At 40.7% G+C, this 21,814-nt stretch overlaps 1 protein-coding gene across 1 annotated transcript in view; it reads right to left on the reverse strand.

Annotated features, from left to right (window-relative positions):
- The window catches only part of ZFAND3 (zinc finger, AN1-type domain 3), a 48,882-nt gene that overhangs the window by 22,050 nt on the left and 5,018 nt on the right, over positions 1-21,814 (reverse strand). Inside the window, exon 2 of the mRNA XM_010152382.1 lies at positions 16,098-16,163. Within this exon, the coding sequence (XP_010150684.1) occupies positions 16,098-16,163 (66 nt within the window). The remainder of the gene's footprint in view (positions 1-16,097; positions 16,164-21,814) is intronic.

Raw genomic sequence — 21,814 nt, forward strand, 5'->3', positions numbered from 1 at the left:
AGCATGTAAACTATCTCTCTTATGACTGAAGGCGGTACATGAAAGCACCATGCCGTGCTTCCCTCTCTTTCCACATGGATAACAATTTAAATGTAAATTAGTACACACCAACAACGCAAACCCAAACAAAATAAGCCTAACTTGTACATGCATGCTATAAATACAAAAGTGCTCAGCCATTTTAAATGAATTAGAATACTATTTGCATTAATAACTTCATAAATTTCAGCTTATAAGAAACTAAGTGTGTGGAAAACCTTAAAAAGTTAAAGTTTGGGAAAGTGTTACTTCAGGTAGCGTGGTGCCTCTCTTCCCCCTTTTCCAATGGAGGGCATTTTGACCAGGGCTCTAGAGTAGCACGTGAAAGGCACACAGCTGACTGCAACACGGGATGCCCAAACCTTACTTTTGTGGCATGTCAGTGGATTTCAGCAGATTTGCTGCTCTGCAGTCTGAGTCAGATCAGGTTAGAAAAAAGGCATTTTCCCTTCTCAACCGTGCGCATAGCTGAATCAGTTCTGTATTTCTTTTTAATAGAAGCTGCAAATAAATTTAATCTGAACTGTACTAAAAATTAAATTGTTTGTGGTAGCACTGCAAGGAGACCAACTGCTGAAAGCTATTACTGCAGTCAGCCACCCTTCTAGTGCAAGACGGTGATCAATAAAAAAGCATTAGTTCAGTTAAATCTGTTCTGAAATGACATTAATCCAACAAATAACCAGACAGCTGTATCTTACTGGCAGGGCTGTAGCCTACTGAACATCTTTTTACCTTTAAGTTCCCATCGCACGGTGTCCTGCGCTTACAGAAAACATGTCTACTTTGTGTGAGCTGTCCTGGTTTGTCCAGGAAAAGATAACCACTGTGGCTAAAACACTGTCCGTATCCTTGCTGTTTCAATGATCCACTGCTTATCCACACCATGCCTTTCCTTGACCAGACACCTAATGAAGTCAGAGTAGGAATACTGGCTAGCCCTTCCCTCCTGGATATGCTCCATTAACGTTCTGTGGTTCCTCACATGCTGTATAAACTAAATGACTTCTCTTGGCTGTGTTTCACACCTTGCCTCACAGTGGTTTTCCAGTTGCTGGACTCCAGTATTATGGCCATTGCAAACATACAACTTGCCTCTCTTGGGTCTACTTCATGTGTGTCGTACTGCTCTTAAGATGTACTCAAAGTGTTCCTGGCTTTACAGTAAGTCCCCACATTTGCAGTTAGTACAGAGTCTCCACAGCTCACAGAAAAGCGAGCTGCTTTCTGCACAGCATACAGGTAATCAGTTTTTATTAAGCTGCAATAGTTTTATCTGATGTGTGCCTCAATACAGCCTTCTTTGTGATCAATGTCCTCGATTACAGCTTATACGTAACAAAATCCATCTATTAGGCCTAAACCAACTTTCAGTACGTAACGTATTCCACCTCCACACGCCTGGCTGTGCAGGAACCTTGACAAGGAGTAGTGCAGAGTGAATTCATACAGTTACGGAACAACTCGTCCTGTCTTCAATTAAATCTCTGCAGAAGATGACCCAAGGCCCTCTGAACCATCTGCAGAGATCCCGACTCAAACTGGAAGGCAACAGTCCTACCACAGGGACACTTGGTTTGAGGGTGCGCAGAGGCAGAGGCTGGCCTGCAGTGCAGCAGGGTGCACCCTTCAGCAGGTGGCTGTGCCTACTGTAACCTGCCGGACCCAGGGTTCGGCCGAAATCTGTTCTAGCACACTCTGTGGACCAAGATGGGGAACCACACCATTTGTCATCTACTCATCACTCAGAAACAGAGACGCTGCTATTTTGAAGTGGCTGCCTCCCACACATCTTTGCTTCTGGAAGCGTAAGCCATCCTGGTGCTTCTCAGAAGCAAATTTGGCATTCTGAACAGAGCCGATGGAAACCATCGCGGTCTGCTTGTAATAAAGTCCAGACAAGGCACTAGTGTATGAGTCAACCAGTGTCTAATCAGTTAATGAAGCCATGTGCCTCATGAGAAAAATAGCTACCCTGAATCAGGCTAGTAGTCCTATAATTAAAATATTTAATTATACATTTCCTGTTAATTGGTAATGACTAATTGAATATTAGCATACGATGGTTAATATGATAGAAATGAAAATTTAGGTATCTAATTTTTTTAACTGCCTATCTTTTTGCCATAAATCAAACACTGAACGCTGAGACAAACTCCGCCTGACTCTCGGGGACAGCACCAGCTACCCAGTCACCGGTCGCACAGCGCCCTGAAGGTGTGAGCACACGCTAACGCTCATTACGAAACGGACCAACAGCACACATGCTCGCGTCTTTCTAGGGGCAAGTACAAGGAGCAAGGAGAAAGCACAGATAAGAAATCAGAACTTTTAGATTTGGTCCCACGTGCATTTGGTCCAGATCACATTGCCTTCTGCAATACTGACGCAAGCAAAACCGGACACAAAAATAAATCTTCCAGCACCTGGAATCCAGCGACATTAAACTTTAGAGATCTGACAGCAAAAGGAAATTGCCATGTATAGCGTTACTGCCTGGACTGTAGGAAAAAACTACCGCATGGACAGGGCAAAGTGCTGCAACCAGAGTCAAGGGTAAATTCTTTCTCAGTGTGAACTACTGAACCATCAGAAATGGCGACAGAGAAGAGGATTCTCTCAGTCAGCGACTGACAGCAGCTTTCCTTAGAAGGATGATTTGTGCAACAAGAATTACTTCTTGCTTTGAAGAAACATTTTCCACACTCAACTTGCATTTTAGCATTACACCTAAACCAACAAATACTCTGAGACAGAAAAATAAGAGAAAATAACGCTCTTCTCTTACCTACAGATGTCCAAATCATAAAACTTATGTAAAAATGAAGAAAAGCAACAACAGAGATGAGACATCTCCAAAATTTCACAAAGGCATTGCTCAGAGTAATGCTGCCATTGTCACTCTCCCATTGCAATTTTAATTCAGATTTAAGAAATTAGAATTCTTCTAATCTGCATCCGAGGATGGAAAATACTCTAATTGTGGTGATTCTGTCCAACTTCCACGTGAAACGAGAGAATGAAGTAATTCAGCCGAGCAGGATTTGAAGTGGAGGCTTGACTGGAAACAACAAGCATAGCTGTGTTCTTAAGTCTGTTACGTCTTGGAGAGAAACTCACGCTGTCACTGTTCTTGTCTTCATTACTCATGTTCTCCCCTCAAAATTTTCAAATGAATAGCTTTGTGACTGTCACACCTGAATCCCAATCTCTTACTCTCCTGCCGTGGGGGTTTGCAGCCTTCACTAACAGTCACGCTGGCTCTTTCATGGCATTTTGGGGAGAGGGTGGGGAGCTCTAAGCCCAGCAGAGACGTGTGCTGAGAAGGCCTAACAGGGAAGGAGGAAGAAAGGAAGGAAGGAAGAGATGGGAGAGTAGGAAGAGAAAGAGAAACCCTCCTCTGCTGCTGCTGGCTTCCAGAATGAGATGAATCTGCCGAATCCCTGGTTCGATGACAGCTTTTGAGGCAGTCAGGATTTTTTTCTTTCCATAAAGAAACCATCACACTGACAGACTGACATTTACGATCTCAGCTGGCTGTGCTAACAGCAGTAAGAGCAATAATTAATGAACCCTCAAACATCACTGCCATCGCCTCTGAAACTATTTTAAAAGGAACTTGAGCTGTTAAAACCTCTCTCCATGAAGAAACTTGCAGTCACAGACATTAACTACATAGCAGAGATTAACTAAAGTTTGAGCAATACCTTGTTGGCAGTGTCTAGGTGGTTTTTCTTTTGCCTTCATTATTCCATTTTTAGATGAGGGATTACTTAATTCCCTGGCATGTTGACTATGCATTATAAATTTCATGTAGGGGAAACTGCCTCTTTATGAATCTTTTCTATCACATTTATCAGAATCATCATTTAAAATCACCTCCTCTACTTCAAATGAACCTAAAATTAACAGTTATCCCAAAACCCATTTCATTTGTTGACTATTAACAAAGAGACAAATTCAAGATTAACATCATCTGGGCCAAGTTGGAGAGCTGCGATCACCTCAGTTCCACCCTGTTGCTGTAGAACGCTGTGGAAACAGTTATTCTGAAACTGGTATTTACACTGAGATGAACATCTCATCCCCTCACCCAATCAAGACTGCACCTCAAAGCTGCATCAGGCACCGAAGCACACAATTCTTTGGAAGCGCTCATGAATTCACCTCAGTTTTTCTTAAAACACTACAGACAGATGGCTCAAATTCTTACATAAACCCTTCAGTACATTTAGCCACGCAATCTCTTTTTCCAGTATCACTGCAGTGCCCTTAGCATCACCATTTCACGATGTATTCCCTCCCACCCACGGAGTTTAAGAGCGATTGTACTACAACTCGTCTGTATACAATGTGGAGTAGGGAGACTGCTTAGGAATGGTCCCTGTAGAACTCCAGTCCTGTCAGCCATATCTTTTCCTCGGAGGCTCCCTGTGAAAACACTCTGGAAACTGTAAGTAACCCTAGAAGTTGCATTGAAGGTATTACTTATCATCAATTACCAAAACCATTCAACAAGAGTCTCTAGCCCTAATGAGTAAAAACAACCAACAAAAACCCCGTCACAACTTGATCCCAGCTGTTTGAGATGCAGAACCGAAAGAGATGTCTCAAGGCGTTCCAAATGCAACACGTTACTGATGCGCTTCAAACTCTGCCAGCAACGCTGACCACTGACCTTCGCCCTTCGCAACAGGGCCTTCCATTACAGCGACTTAAAGTGTTGGGTTTTTTTAACGAGCACTCAAAACCAGCAAAAAATAGAAATTCAGCAGGCATATTGCTTTGATTGCAAGCACTATTTTTGAGCTCAACAGCAGCACGGCTTCATTTCCCCAAAATGAGAGCGGGCGTACATGACGCCTGTGCTGCGAGGAAAGCAGAAGGCAGGCAGTACTAAGCGCTGGCACAGCAAGAAAAGGCAGTCACAAACACAAAGATGAACAGCCCAGAGCAGCACCGGGCCTGTGTACGTGGCCGTCTGACAGCACGTCTAAGGGCACACGTGCAGGGTGCTGTGCCTGAGCAAATACGCTGCGTCCCAGCGCAGGGCTGTCACTGAGCCCAGGCAGCAACTAACAGCCATGGGGCTCCAGCCGACTCCAGCCTGGACAAGGCAGACACCCACATGCGAACGAGCAGCGACGCGTGCCTTGCTGCCGGCGTGCAGCTTCAGGAAAGCTGAAAAACGTGGGACCATGACCCACGTTACTTCAGTAACATTCCGCTTATCCATAAGAAACCACTTTCCTGCTGCAGGGGAGACCCGACACTGGCACAGGCTGCCCAGGGAGTCTGTGGAGGCTCCATCCTCGGAGGGGCTCAAAACGTGACTGGACACAACCCCCAGCCTGCTCTGAGCAAGGAGGCTGGACTGGACAGTCTGCAGAATCCCCTTCCACCCTCAGCCAGTCTAATTTGGAGATTCATTGGTGGGAAAATTTAAAAGCAAACAACCCCCCATGCTAATTCCTTCCTACAGCTCCCATTTTTTTGTTTTCCTCTAAACCTGTATTGTTGGCTCTATCACCCGTCCAAAAGGAAGTATACTGTACTTCAGTGTACCTTAATGAGGCTATTAACTACCATCTCTAATGAAGTGGAAGAGACTAATCTAGTGCCAGTAACCCAGACGAATGAAATGCACATTGAAAATTCTATGGCAAATAGCCAACTACATAGCTAAAATGCATGCAGTACCCTAAGTTATAATTAGAAAAAGTGTGAAAATGCCTATTATCCTTTCTTGTCAATAAATTTCATAATCGCCAAATTAAGTGGAAAGCTAATTATTTCGCATCTCTTACGAAGGCTCCTGCACTATGTCTGTTTCACAGTTTTGCATTACTCCCCCCTGTGCCCTCTGATGTCAGCATGTCTTTAGTTAACGGAAACGTTCATTTGCTCCTTAAACATTTTTACTTATCCACCCGATTGATTCGAACAAGTACATATTTAAATGAATTCGGGCACCTGTACTGTACAGTTCCTTCGATGGATTAACTTGCAGCATTTCAATTAGCTGAAACATTTCCTAAGGCAGCGACCACCCCTAGTGCTGCTGACGGAGTCAAGGGCAGGTTTATTTAGCAGAGCAGGCGAATGGGGTTCCGTTCCCGAATCACACCCCCGAGTAAAGCCTGTAAACCTCAGGAGCCCACCACAGGTAAGTTTGAGAAGGGAGAGCAGGCTGACAGCCCTGCTGGGCGCTTGGCCGGTGAGGAACATGTTTAAAATCAGCTGCTGACAGCAAAATCACACACAGCTAGCGATGGGCAGTGCACACAAGCACAGGGCTGAATTCCAGTTGACTTGATTACTGGGGGCAACTTCTGCAGCACAGAAGCTGGATACTATTCTAAGCATGTTAAGGGAAGCTGTTTTGGGGGTTTAGGTTTTTTTTTTTTGGATAGCTGACAAACAGCATCTCAAGCCCTTCATATAACCAAGACTGTTATAAAGAACAAACCTTGAATAGGCCAAAAAGAAAGAAAAGGCCAAATCACTAAACTCAGTAGTTAAGAAAAAAAGAATTTACAGGTGCCAATTTTGACTTATTTTCTGATTACTAAATTACATAGTTTAGCAGCATCGAGTTAGGGTTGGGAGGGTGACAAAGGCAGATTTTGGTGACAGTTAAAGTTGGAGAACAAATGGTATTATAAGCGGCCCAAATAATCGGAACAGGCTTATTAAATGAGGGAGTAATGCACAAATACAGATAGCTGAATGGAAGAACAGAAACACAAGAAGGAAGAAAAAAGCTGCAACACAGGAATATACTTGATGAAAAAATTATGAAGGCAAATCATGAACATCCCGGCCATTCCACAGCACCTGAAGACTACCTACTAGTATTCAAATACACATATTTACATACATGAATATGTATGTTCAAACATACAAATATGCTTACACTGGTTCTGAGAAAATGGGAAATTCAAAAGCATTCAGCAATCTCGTAGTTTTGTTTTTGCTGACTTTAATGAGAGCCCTCTGATGCTTTGTGAAATTCTCTAATATTGGATTAACAAGAACAGATAATACTATAAATATTGCATATGTGCTAGTCAACTCGGGTGTGCATAAATAAGCGGTGCTGCTCTGCTTCAAAACCCTAGTAGTGCGCTCCAGCTATGTCCTCATCAATCAGATGGTATGCAGTAGTCAGGATGGTAATTCTTCAAACTAATAGCCTAAAACCAGTTCTAAATAGAAACTACTCGCTCTGTTATTTTTCATTCATACACTGAGTTTTTCTTCGTACACCCTTCCCCTCACTGCTGTAATGAGGGTTTTCCAAGGCTAAGACACAGATTCAGAAGAGGAATTGTAAAGAACTCTCGCAGGCTAGCAGTGAAAAAAATATATATTTGCAATATTTATATTCCCAAAAACTTATTTGTCATTAACCATAGAGCCTCAGTGATGCCATTAGCAACAGAAATCTTGCAATGAGAGACCATAATTCCAAGGACTGCAACTGATTAATGTTAAGGAGAAAACCTAAGAGCTCTTTTGATAAAAATTTTACTGAATGCATTAAGAGTTGGTTCTCAAATGTATAGCTAATCTATCATCAAAACCCACTTGTTTCTGATTCAGTTATTTTAAATAAAGCTTAAAACTCAGTTTATATTTTGTCTGTGTTACTTTTTCTAGCAATTCTTGTGGGGAAAAAACATCCGGCCCCAGCGCAGAAGACAATTTCTGTACACCGTATCGCTGGCTACAACACATGAGAAAGTCTGGCTGTTTTCCTGGGCAGTTCTTACTGTTTTGAAAGGAGACACTTGCGAAGCACCTACACTAACTTGAACCTGAGACCAGCGCTACGCGAAGGGAGAGGTAGAACCACTCACTGAAACTCGGAGAAGGCAGCAGTACACATGCTGCTTTCTATCTTACATCTACCTCTTTTTCAACCCTCTCCTGCCTCAAGATGTTGGTCTCATCGTCTGAAATTTATGTAATGGGAAATAGTTTGGAGCTGAAGCAGGAAAGAGAGAGAACTTGTTTGCATGACAATTCAGTGAACATTCACATATTTATAAAACCTTCACTTTGTGGGAAGTACACACTTTCCTGTCTGTGCTCAATGGACTTAAGCATACTTCCAAGAGACTCTAAAATTACTTCCATGTATTTTTAATGTCCTTGTGAAATTAATTTCTAAACAGAGCATAGTGGAACCTTGTACTTGAAAAGCTCCTGATGCTCACCGCACTCGTTAGTCAGAACAGTGGCCTTCACCAAGTGTTAGATGAAACCTTTGGGGCACTGCCCTCACATCAGGAGGTACAGCAGTAACAGGATGATGGATTGGCTCCCTGCAAGTTACATGTGTTTTAATTTAAGACGGTTTAAAAAAAAAAATATTAAATGGTTATGTGTTTTTACATATATTTCAGGCCAGTGATTTAATGCTGAACTGGTTAAAAACCCCTCCAGTGCAATAAAATACCCAATTTAAAATTACAAAAAGCTGCATCTCATTTGCTAATGCCCAGCAATAAGAAAGTTGTCTTTCTGATCTCAACAGATCAGACCAAGGTGCTGACTGCAACACACTGAGGTAAAATCAATTCCATTCTTCAGGCTGAGAGGAGCAGAGTCCCTCACGGATTTCAAAGTTAATGATCTCAACTATTCTTCGCTACTTTATCCATACTGGAGACTGGGAAAGCCCAATTGAAATTAAAGCAAACCTTAAGATGCTCTAATCCTGTTACAATATATATTTTTATTAAGAAGGGGTCATAAGCAGGAAATGCAAGCCATGTCACCTTGATTTCTGTGTCCGTGCAATTAATGGAGAAGCAGTTCATTTGAAGTTATGAGCTGGAATTTTGTCATTTGGGAATGGCTTTCCAGCAGTCTGTGGGTGGATGCTGGTAATGGAACAAAGAATTCAGAGCTGGTGGGAGCATAAAGCCAAATAAGCTTAATAGATGTACATGCTCTGTGTATCTACTGTCAAAGGTCAGTTAACTGATCAATCCTGGTAGTTCAGAAAATTAATCATGGCACGAAACCACACACACAAAAAAAGGCCATTGTTTCATTTTACTCAAAATATACATAAATAGTAAAATCTCGACTTTTCTGTTTCAACACATCCAAGGACAAATCCTTTGTCATAATTCTGCAAGACCGATACAAAGAAGTAATCACACCTGAATTTTAAAAGATAATGACCGTAAAACCACGCAATTTTGTATTTGGCAAAAATTTCAACCACCAGACTGAAACCCACCTATCAAACCACAGAGAAAAAGCAGTGAGAGAGCAGTAAGGGCAGCAGCATTCATTTTTTCAGGACAGGAGAGTATTTATTTACCAAAGCACACTTTGCCTATCCTCCTCATGGTCACAGAGAACCATGCTGCAAGGCATGTTCTCCTGGCTCTTGGCTTTGCACTGACCATCCCAATTCTCCCACCTTTCCAAGAGTCTCTCTCCCAGCTCTTCCCTGCAATGCCTGAGGCATTAAACGCTTGCCTGTAGTTCTAGACCTGACCTGCCTCAGCTCTCATTAAGTGCTACGAATGCTGCCGAGGTTAGACTAAATACCTTTAATCTCTTTGCTGATACTTGTTTTCTGTTAGTGTCATTGAAAAAACAAGGTTGGAAGGGATTTCTAGGGGCAGCTAGTCCAGACCCCTGCTTGAAGCAGAGCAAACATCAAAGCTGGATCATATTGCTCAGGGCCTGGTCCAGCCCATCTTCAAGGACTAAGATTTTGCAGCCACTGTGAGTACCTGTCCCAGTGATAATCAGCTAGAGGGGAAAAAACTCTTCCCTTGATCTGCCGGCTATACTCTTCCTAACACAGCTCATCTAGAGACAGTGTTTACTGTTTTCCTACCATCTAGTACTACCTTTAATTCGACACTGAAATAATTTTCCTACTGGGTTACAATTCAGTGTGAAATTCCCTCAAGAGATCGTCCCATCCTCTTGACTTAAGCACTTTTTCATCAAAGTTGTTCTACTTCAAATGTGGACTTCTTCATAATGGGATTCAGGATATGGAAATGAAAACAGATGAAAAATTTGAATCAAGAGCAGCAAAAAGAGATCAAGACAAGTGAAAGCCGAGGAATGGACATACAAGTAATCAAAAAAAGTCTTAAACAGGTTATTTGGTGAAGTAAGAACGAAAAAGGAAGGCTCAAGGGCATATCCGAACAGCACAAAGGATAAAAGATGATGAGTTTGGGTGATTTAAGAGGATAAAGAAAGGTAGTAGGAGTAACAGCTGTAAGTACCTGAAGGACATTCTCTATTAGGATGCTGGACTTGAAAACTTAAGACTGAACAAACTTGACAACATAGTACAGATCTCAGAGAGCTGGGAGTATTATGGGGTACACAGATGTGTGTGTCCCAGCACCTGCTGGGAGGTGACACAGGCCAGGAGACCCTTATTCCCAGTCCACAGATATATTTGGATCATTAATTTTTAATTCTATTGTACTGGGGTATTTCTTCCTCCTCACAAGGGAGAAAAAGCTTGATTCTCATAACCTATGCACCCTGCAGAACTAAAATCGACTCAAATTGGTACACATTTCTGCCACTCACACTATCACACGCCTAATCCCACTTTCTGCACAAGGTAGAAACACTGACGTACCACACAATGGGACCTCTGTTTCTCAGATCTTCCTGTTGTCTTCAGAAGGGGTGCATTAGTAACGCAGAGATCTTACGACTGCCTTACGTGGTCTTAAGACAATTAGTCTGAGGCAATACAGTTTCGGGGAATACAATGTCATAAAATGGGAAACATTAGTAAGCCTGTAAGTTGCCACCTTCACCTACTTATCCTATTCCATAACAGTAATTTTGTTTTATTTCTTAAGACCTGCAATCTTTTCATGAATGACTTCAAAAGACTGAATAGAAAAAGGAGTTATTCCTAAGTAGAAATTACTAGCACATCTTATAAACATCTTCAAAACATTTTAAGATTTCTAATTCATCTATACAGCATGTGGAAATAGGACTTCCCCAGTCACATCACATTTTTTGTCCCTTTGTCCACTTCAGCTACATAGCTTCAGTCCGTGCTTTATGAACGACTTAAAGGAAAGGAACACCCGGGAACCAGTAAGAGTGAAAGTCAATTTCAAAGAAATACCAACTACGGAAGGGCTAAGTTGCCATTCATCTGTGTTTAGTGTACTTTAACACAGGCAGATGTAAGCATTCCTGTCCTAATATCATAAGATGACAGAAAAATAATCTATTTATTCTATCCTGGCTGTAGTGAATAGACAAGGACAGGAGTCCCTGTTTTCACATGCTGTCATGCTGCTGCACACCTTTTCATTTCTGAATGTTGTCAGAAGAAAATTCTCTTCAGAAGTAAACAGCATGAGTGATTAATGTATGAACTATGAAGATGCTTGCAAAACTTCTCTTTAGATTAAAGCAAGTACAGGCTAAATTTCAAGGCACTTTTTCTCACTATGGTTTAGTAAAGAGATGATTTAGATGTCTAGCACAGAAATGTGCTAGACTGTGATAGATAAAAGATCAAGAAAGCCTTTTTTGTGAATATTACCAATTACTGTGTGCTAACAAGCCCTTAAAAACCTTTCCAGGAACAGCCGAAGTTTTTATAACTCAGAGGCAAAGATCATCACAGCTACAGCTGACTTTTAACAAACTTCTTTGATATATCGATCCCAAACCCATCTCTGTGGATTCTCCAACAACACTGCTTGTAACAAACACATTTAGTCTAAAATGCATGGGATGGCACATAGTGTAAGAGAGAGTTCTGGTGACCAGATCCATTATTTTCAGTGAATGAGGGTGATTTTGTTAAGTTGATCGAGGTGATAGTGAAAATAAATCCTACAATCGCAGCAAGCCCTTGAATTTGTTTACAGATACGACTATTATGATCCTTACCATTAGAAGGATTTTAATCTACAATAATCGTAACACTCTGAGAAGGCCCTTAAACAACTTTGCAACTAAGGCAAAGTACATGTGCAAAAGGGCGAGCCCGAGCATATGTGCTCAAGTTCCTTTGCACAGGAGAGGAAACCAATCTGTCCATCCGGATAGATATGGAAGCGCAGAAGAGAAAATACAACACATCACAGAAATAGGCAATAAGATGAGATAGTAAAAACCCATCAACATATATCATCTGATCATGGTACAGTGTCATCTTCCAGCCTCTATTAGCCCTTGCTGCATCAGTGCAAGTCCCAGACACTTTATCCTGTTTATAATTGCTGATGAGCAGTAATAAGGCCTCCATGCCTCAGCTCCTGTCTGTTCCACTTCAGCGCCCACCTATTAGGTTATAACTTTTATTTACAGCCTTGCTGGATGCGCTGTTCTATTAGTACAGCTGGAAACTGAGCGGGGAGGGGGGCGAGGAAAAAGCGTCCCTAATGGGCACTATTATTGCTAGGGCTGGCGGATTTATTATGCAGCTCAAAGGCTGTTCCATCATCACTTCCCTGTCAGCGAGAGAGCTCCAAGAAGGTTGGATTTCTAACACAATGCCCTCCAGAAGTCAAACACTAAAGAACACCTTACAAGTCCCTTGGAACACCAATGAAAAAAATATCTCAAAGTTGTTTTAATGCTATAAACCCCTTTCAATGATCTTTTGTATATTTTTTGCTCAGGAGCATAACACTTCAGAGCAATTAAAAAAAAATAAAATCTAATTAGTGGTGTATGCCAGGTCTTTTTGTCCTTACTCAGCACAAACACTTATAATAAAGAATAATTTCTTCATTTTGGCTCTGGCTGAAAATTCGTGTACTTTATTTCCACAACCTGTCCTCTCGATTGCACAGGCTCAGCCTCAAAGTGTTTAGATCTCTGGCACTGCCACCATCAAGCACACGCCTCAGTACAGGCGCGTCAATAAACCCAAAAGCTCAAGAAGGACCATACACTGCTTTGCTCAAGCAGCGGAAGAATTATTTGCATCTAGACTCAAATTTTAAACTAGAAAAAGCACAGAGCAATGACAGATACTGTAATCGCTTATGCTGTAAATACCACCACACCCATCTGGGATGGCTGTCCTCATAAAATCTGAGCTATCTGCACAGATTGCTACACCAATGCGTGTTTCTCATGAACTGCTACTGGGAAATAAAGTACTTAAAAACTCACTTAAAAACTTCATGGATATAATGTATGAATTGATTGTATCATTACTGCATTTTTATCTGCCTGTTTCTACCACCTTCTCTACTGCACAATTAAAAATTAATTGAGTGTACTCACACAGTTCCACCAAATTTTCCAGGTTTCTTTAAGCTGCATGAAAATGCTTTAAAGTCTGGCTGTTTAGAACTGCGTATTAAATCATCATTAAAGTTGTACAGCAGAAAAAGGAAGAGTAATATGCCACTTAGTACTGCACTTTCTCAACACAGGTACCCAATATAGATGGGATCCGGATGCCCTCCTGACTAGAGTAAGCCTCATAGCATCTGCCATCAATCACAACATAACCTAACCATTAAGAAACAAATCAAAATACATAAGCAGCTACACACTAGGCCACACAGTTCCATCTTTTTTCCTAAAAAATCTTCAGACCTCTGGCTCTCAAAAACCTTCGAGGCACCATACAATCTAATGATTGCAAGGCTTTATTCATTCTTTCCATTATAATTCTTGTTCTGCGGGCACACTTTGGAAGAGAAATACTTTTCACCACAGTGATGATTCTGGCAAATGGGACGAGGAAAAAACCCCACTATTTGGTGTTATAATACAATTTTTTATCTGAACAGCTCCTCCAGCATGCAAGTTGACAAGTGCATGAGGTAAAAACTCTTTTTCTTTTGTAAGAGAACTTTTCCTGTGCCTTGGCAGATTTATTGTTTTGATCTTTCTTCAATGGTTACATTAATGCTAATAAAATATGAAAGGTTTATGTCTTCCTTAATATCCTCCTGATGGGAACCTGCTTACAAGATAAGTAGGTCAAATTCCTAATTTTCTGTCTCAAATGCTGATATATGGCAGACTTCAGGGAAAAACTATGCTTGAAGGGGGGGGGAAAAAATTACACAGATGAATTCCACCAAAACAGCCTTCCTTCAAAGCTCTCCCAAGCAGAAGAAATGTGGAATACTTACAGAAAAGAGGCTTACAGGCAATGTGTAGTATTGACAAATATTGGCTGTATCACTTTAATAGCTTCCTAGAAAGGGACACTAACCTGAAGTGAATGTAGTGTGAAATATTCATCTACATAGTCTGCTGCTTATGCCTGAAGATGTGTCACCATTGCTGGGTAATATTTTGTAGCCAATGCTTTCTTGTCAATTCCCATATTTATCTGGATTCCCACATGAAGACTTCGAAAATGTGGTAATTTATTTTTAAAATGAAATTTTGCTGAAAATTGAAGCTCTGGAGAAGATGACTAACTCCTGGTAACAGGTTTACTAGTGTAAGGGGCTTTAAACAAAATACGCAGATCACTGAGCAAATAATGTAAAAAACATTGCGGGAAATTGAGGTAATATAAAATCATTAGGTTTAGTGGACTGAAGATGAAAGTTGTGGCATCAAATTAAGATGATCTCCTTATTTCTAGCTAAACACACTAAATGATTAACATACAAGCATGTAGAGAGCTTTTACCGTTGCCATCTGACACTCCTAACAGCTGACTTAGTTGCCTTTTTGCTAAGCATATTTTTTTAAATGCTCATGTAATGTACTCAGTTTTCAGCATCTATTGCATCACAGCGCTTGAATTACCCTGCAATGAGGGCCAGAGTTAAACATTACAACAGCTAACCTATAAAGAGAATACAATTTAGTAATACCATGAGCAAAGCAGATTAGTTTTCTGGGGATATAGTGGCAAACATTCTGTCTTGTTTAGGTACACCTCCATAAGAAAGTAAAAAAAAGCCATTCCAGAGAAGTTGGATCCAGTATCTTCTAGTGCCAAACAGAGTTCTTTGGCAAACAACACTCACAGCATTGTCACAGATTATCATTTACTTGAGAGGTCTGCAAGTGCACCACGTCAAGGTAATGTAGCTTCCCTTTAACCTTCCTCTGCTGCAGAGCAAGCCAGCTGGCATCATCACATCTGCTGCAAGCTAACAACGTGCAACTACAGTTCAGATAAACATACAGGAACTTGAAGGCCTTTTTGAAAGAATGACTTCGGAGGAAATTTACCTTGAACTCCTGGAATAATAAGAGCCCTTAATCAAACAGGAATACCTTTCCTTTCTGCACACTCAATACAGCTCAGTTGGTACATAAATGCAAATACAGGCAAAAATTATTTTGGAAACACAGACTGCTAGAACTCTACCACTACCTAGATGCCTGCCACTGCCACTCCACAGGAGGTTATGGCTTCCCACAGTGGTGCTGATGGCAAGGATCATATGCATTCGCCTTAATCCATGCAAAACCAAAGCTGAAAGATGTGAGCCCATACGGGTAAGTCAGGCTGGCTGCCTGAGTGTCTGCTCACACGAGTCTCTGCGACAGATCCGCTGCAGAAAAAGCAACTTCAGCCTCGCAGTGACCTAACACATCACTACTAACACCAGCTCTGTGAGAGAGGATCCATGTAGACCCTCCATGCAGAAATAAAGTCATTGAAAGGACTCAAAACATGTCAAATGTAGCCTCAATGCAAACGTCAGCTGTTTATACTGCATCTACACACAGGGAAAGTAAAGTCAATACACTCCACACAATCTTCTACTCAATATTTTGCATTTAAATGGAGGATTTTCCAGAACACTATCACAATCATCAGACCTAAATCAAACCTATTACTCTTGTATGTCTTATGAAGATTAACAGAAAACATAGTATATTTATGGAATTACGTTTAACGGGACTCGGAGATGAACTATCTGCCATACAAATCCTTTTACATATACATTTCTGACAGCAAAGCAACAATATTTATTTTCATTTGACATTCACCAGATATAGTTACTACCACTGGCTATTAAACTGTAACCATACAGCTACATATCACGCAAAACCTAATTCCTCAAGCCCCGCAAAACACATACCTGAGTTGCAAGATCTTTTGGTTGGTGTGGTTAACGAGGCATGAGCTGTACTTGTGCATGGCCCACCTGGAAACAGGGAAAATGATATGTCTCAAAATAGCTCCTATATTTAACATTTACAACCACATCAAGATTATACTTTGGAATATAAAACGCTGAGAAGCACTTGTCTTCAGAAAGCACATATGGAAGCAGTCTACAGTATTTCTTTTGCAGTCAAATTCAAATCTGTCTTGTGCTGAAGAAACAGATGAGAAGTTGGGACAAAAAGACTAGTTATGTTATACTTCATAAATATTTCAAGAGGCAGTTTTAGGAAAGCACACACTGTAAATGCAATTTTTCCAGCGCTGGACAAAGGTACTGTTTATGTTAGAACAAAGCTAGAAATGCATCTAACCCACCCACAAGTAATGAAAGGGACAAAGTGATCGCTTCCCTGATGTCACCAGAAACCCTGTCACTGACTCCAGTGAGATAACAACTTTGCCTCTTGGCTCCTTAGGTTTCCAAACCATGGCACAAGCATAAGCTAACAAACTCTTTCCATGTTTAAGTTTTTGTTTGTTGAACTCTGGACTCTTGCCCACTCATCTGGTATCTGCTTGGCAGTAAATTGCGTTCTGGCTTTTTTCTTAACATGCATCATCGTTGAGGAGTTCTGCAGAGATCTTGTTAAAATAGCAACCAACTGAGTGTACTCAGAGACTTGCATTAAAACAAATAAATAAATGAAGATAAACCCCATATAGTGAAACCAAGACAAATTCATAGTAGCATTACCAGCAGTAACAGCACATCATAGCTTTGATAATTGGATATTATATATGGTATGAAGCTAGACAGTCTGAAATTAAGTTAAATCTAGCAGAGTTTGGCTATCAAAATACCAATAATCAAGTCTGCACTGGACTGCTGGTGATATAGTAGATTACACTTGCAATATAACAGAGCTCAGTATGACAGGAGAGCCTTTAACGTAAGTCTTCACACCCTTAAAAATACTTTTTCCCTTATCCTTTTTCCAGTCTTTGCATATCTGGAAAGCATCACAGTGGCTTTTCAAATATTTTCAACTCTGGCCAGGTAGCAAACTGTTGCCTTTTGCTTCTTTCCAAGATACTCATTCTTCAAGTTTTTCTTTCATTCCTGTTTTTCAGTGTCAGGCCTTGGGTAACTTTGTCTGCCCTTTAAAACTCATAGCATTGTAACACTGCAAAAAAAGAAAAGAAACTTTTGCAATTGGGAAGGAAAGATGTGAGGAAATTATGTCAGTCCATTTGATTTCAATGAAATGCACTTGGGAGAAAAGACCTCAAAGGTTTTACACTTTCCCTTTTTCAGAGAAGGACTGATAAGCTTCTTAAGTTTTCAGTTCTCTCAAAAAGTCCATCCAACAAACACACCATCTCATATCCATACAACAGGTTTGAAGGGGTGGTTACAAAGGCCAAGGAGTGTGTGTTTAGCCTGCAGGCAAACACTGAGGTTACTCATCAGGACCTGGCCTGAGATTAAGCAAAGTGAACAGGACACGGGAACCTACCAAACACGACATGAGAAACCAGTGCATGTCATAAGCAACAGCATAAGCAGCTGGCAGAAGCTAGAGACAGTGTAGCAAGGGATGGTTGGATTTTGCAGGCTGGTAAGGAGGGAAGAGGTGAGAAATGGCTGAACTCCACAGGTAAATGAAGGGGAGCAGCGGGGATCTCTCTGCAGAGACAAGCCTGCATATGAGAAGAGCCAAGCTTGCTTTTGCAGTGAGGAAGACTGGGAGGCATGTGGGGATGCCTTCCCTGGCCAAGCATCCCGCAGAGACAGATCAAGCACCCCAGTATCACCATCTTGCTGCCTGTTCCAGGCCCAACAGCATTGGCAAGCAACAACCAGAAATGGTCAAATAAGCTCAAACCATTCTTACAACATATCTTTTTCTAGGATAGAATATGAAAAAATGAATCATCTTAACCTAGATTCGTAATACTAACATAAAAGGCTCAAAAAAATGCTTACTCTAGGGTTTGGAGCATTTGGTAAGAAAATCGATACCGCAACAGAATCCTTACCAACTTTCCCATTGAAACCTTTTGGATATTCAAAAAATTACACGGCAGATCTGGTAAGTCAGTCTCAACTTTCAAAGACCAACTATACAGTATTTGGTTTCAATATAGAATTTGAGTAAACAACATATACAACAGGATGTTGAATATATCAAAACATATACAACAGGGTATGGAATAAACTGACTTTAGACCACAGCTGCATCTCAAGATGCAACAGCTCTCTTTAAATAATTTTAGTTACATTCTCCCAGTTTTCACTGAATAGCCATTGACAGGCATCATCACTGTGGACTATCAAATAAGACTAATCATTGCAATTATTGTACAGTAAATATTTACACTAGTTGATACTTTCAGCATTCAACTAAATATAAGATGTTCATTTCTCGCTCTCTAAAGTACAATAAATTGGTATGTATCTGTACTTCTTTGTGTAGGAGGTTTTTTTTACTATTTAATCTTCCCTCATTAGGTATTACTTTCATATAGCTTTGATTTGTATAGCACAAGTCCAGAGTTTCAACAAAGAATACCTTGAGATTTGCATGCACGTACACCAGTGCCTAATAACCAGCGAAGGCGGCATGTCCTCTGCAGCACTTCCTTCTGCTCCTGCTTTTGCTCCACCATTAAAAGTGTCATGCATAATTCAGTACCATGTAGTATGGGCTTGACTCTGCAATTCTACATGGAAGTCATTATGTTGAATCTTTTGGTATACATAATGGCTAATGGAGGCCTCTCTGCACTATTTGAACCAGGGAAATCTATTTCCCACAGCTTTGATAAAAATTCTGCATGAGAGAAAAGGGGAGTCAGATAGAGTAGAACACCAGTCCTTCTCCTGGCTATACACAATGGGAGGCTTATTACTTAGCACAATTCAGGATATATCTGCACCTTCATCCCCCTCAAAAATAAGTGTTTCAAGGGAATTCAACTGTGGTACATAAAATACTTCAGTGGACTGCGCAGTGAAAGGCCACACATGTCTAACTTCTAACATCACCGACAGATCTGTAGACTGTTATTTTTCTTCCTCAGCACAAACAAGATTAAAATGGAAGAATAAAGATATCTTTCTACTCTCTATCCAATTAAGAGATTAAACAATAGCCTCTGCTCCTGCTTTTTTCCGAGTGTATGGTTTCTGACATTTGCAACTCCTCTTCCAAACAAAAGCAGCCACTGCCCAGCAATAATGTAATCCAGAGATGATTAAAAATGCAAAATTACTAAAAGCTATTCTCACAAAAGAACTTTCAGTGCCTTTCTGCACTGTCCACCTCCCTTCTTGAAAGACAGTAACAATTGCCAAGTCCCACCTGTCCTGCAGGACATACCCTGAGTCAGAGCAACTTCTTGTTTCCCCTTCCTGAAGTCTTTGTAAACTAAGTGACTCCACTGAGTCAGAACTTCCTGTGCAGGAAAAGGTGAAATACTAGGGTAACCCCCTGCTTTTTGCTGTTCAAGGAAGTGCTAAGTTTGAATCCAGAGTCCATGTGTCAGGTGTATCCGAACAGCAGCACCTGGAAGCACCTGCTGAGCAGAGGAAGAGATGCAAAAGGGAGTGAAACCAAGCTTCTACAACAGTACAAAGTGTGGGGTTACAATAATACACTGAAACAATTACAGGTAACAAAATCTGCAAGCCAGATAATGAACAAACATCAAAAAACAAGTGAAGGAGCCTGCAGCTCAGTAACACTTGATCAGAGTGACATGAGCATGTCCAAACGCTGCTTTGAGCTTTCGTACCGTGATGGTTCCTTCCCAGAAAAAGCACACCAGCTCCATCCATGCAACTGGGTGGAAGAGGGTGACAGGTCAGAGCTGAATTTCCTTGGACAGCAGTGTTGCAGCCAGGAGAGTGAGAATTTCATGGCTATTTGCAATACAGGAAAGAATGCACCTTTGGAAACCTGTCCAAACCAATGATCTAGCTGTGGGCTTCCTGAATCGGTACAGACATAATCTAATTAATCTACACAATTGAGTTTGAAAAGAGTCATTGATTACAAACACCAATACGTAAACAAATGGGAACACAAATCTCTAAATTCAGTCTGCACACACAGAATACGCTCTCTTTAAGGGAAAAAAACAGAACTTTACTGCTTGTTTGCTGCAGAATGCACAAGCTACATGACAACTGAAGCTATGTCATTACTAAACAGGTAAGAGGATTATATCACATCCAAACACATTTTCAATTCTAGTTTTACAAACCTGCCATTATTTCCTTTTATGGATTTTAACCTACATGCAGCTTTTGAAGAAAGAAGTAAAACTGAAGCGCTGTGCTGCTGCTGCTGAATGCCTGGTAAATGTAACAACTATAACGAACTAAACAGAGACAGGATACAGATTCCACTTTTTTCCCTGCTACTGTCACACTCTGCTACCTGCTTTTCCTCAGTTTCCTCAGTTGTAAAATGGGCACGATACTTTCCTCCTTTATAGGTGTAAGTTGAAGTGTAATAATGTGCTTCTGAAACCAGCAGTTAAATTATATTTTTATAAATAATTTTTATGTAACCTTGATAGCCATGCAGCTCTGACCCACATTTTTCTTGTGTGACGGTGTTTCTGTTTCATGTTCCATGGGGTCCTTTCGCTTTAATAAATTGGACCCTAGGATACACTGCCTACTCTGCAGTGTGAAGTGACTATAAATCAGAGGGAACAATTAACAGTGGTACCATTCTGCTAGTCTTCATTATGTTTCAAAATTATCATGCCACAGACGTGGAATGAAGCGTTCATTTGACAAATCTATGTGCCAGATCTTTGCTTAAGATGTCAGAACCAACAGGAATGTCCTTTAAATGAAACTGCAACTGTAGGGATTAGACTGACTACAGAAAGACCCTCACACCCTGAAATGACGATGAAGGCGACACATCTACTAGACACTGTTTAGTTCAAAGTTCTAACTGCCTATGTCTTCTGTACTGGCACCTAATACTAGTGGCATTTCTCAAAAGACAATTCAAATAGCCCACAGCTCAATCTGGTTGTATATGAGAAAGCATTCTTGCAAATTCCCACAGAAAAAGTGTTTGCATCGACACTGAAACAATGGGGTTTTGTGATGAATATTCAAGAAAAATCAAGATTTGATGACAGTCCAAATGAAGAACTGAATTACTGTTAATTTTAACATTAAAACAGTACCAAAAGGCTATTTGTACATTGCATCTAATGAAAACAAGGCTAAAAAAAAATAAATCCCTTTAAGATGTAAACCACTTTTTACTATTATCTAACATCATAAAAGAAAAAGGCTGAGAAAATAGTTAGTTCTTATTTGGTGGCACAGAAATCCAAATATGACTGTACTGTCAAAAACCAGCCAGGTGCATATTCAGTGAAAGATATGTCCCCTCTTGCTCTGACACAAAATGAGTACAAGAAGAAAGAATACATGACAATCTTGCAAGTCATTAAGGAAAATTATTATTCATCATCACCATCAGCTAGCTGAAGCTTTCTCAGTGATGTCTGGGTAGAAGTTTAATTGCAATATTAAATCATGCGAGTCAGGTAGGCCAGCTTTGTAGCTCAGCATAATTTTAACAATTACTGCGTTCTTTTGGATTAGAGGAAAACATACAAGTCAGTGTCAGAATAAATCAGATTAGCAAC

Source organism: Eurypyga helias, unplaced genomic scaffold, assembly GCF_000690775.1.
Source record: "Eurypyga helias isolate BGI_N326 unplaced genomic scaffold, ASM69077v1 scaffold24935, whole genome shotgun sequence".
Classification (NCBI taxonomy): Eukaryota; Metazoa; Chordata; class Aves; order Eurypygiformes; family Eurypygidae; genus Eurypyga; species Eurypyga helias.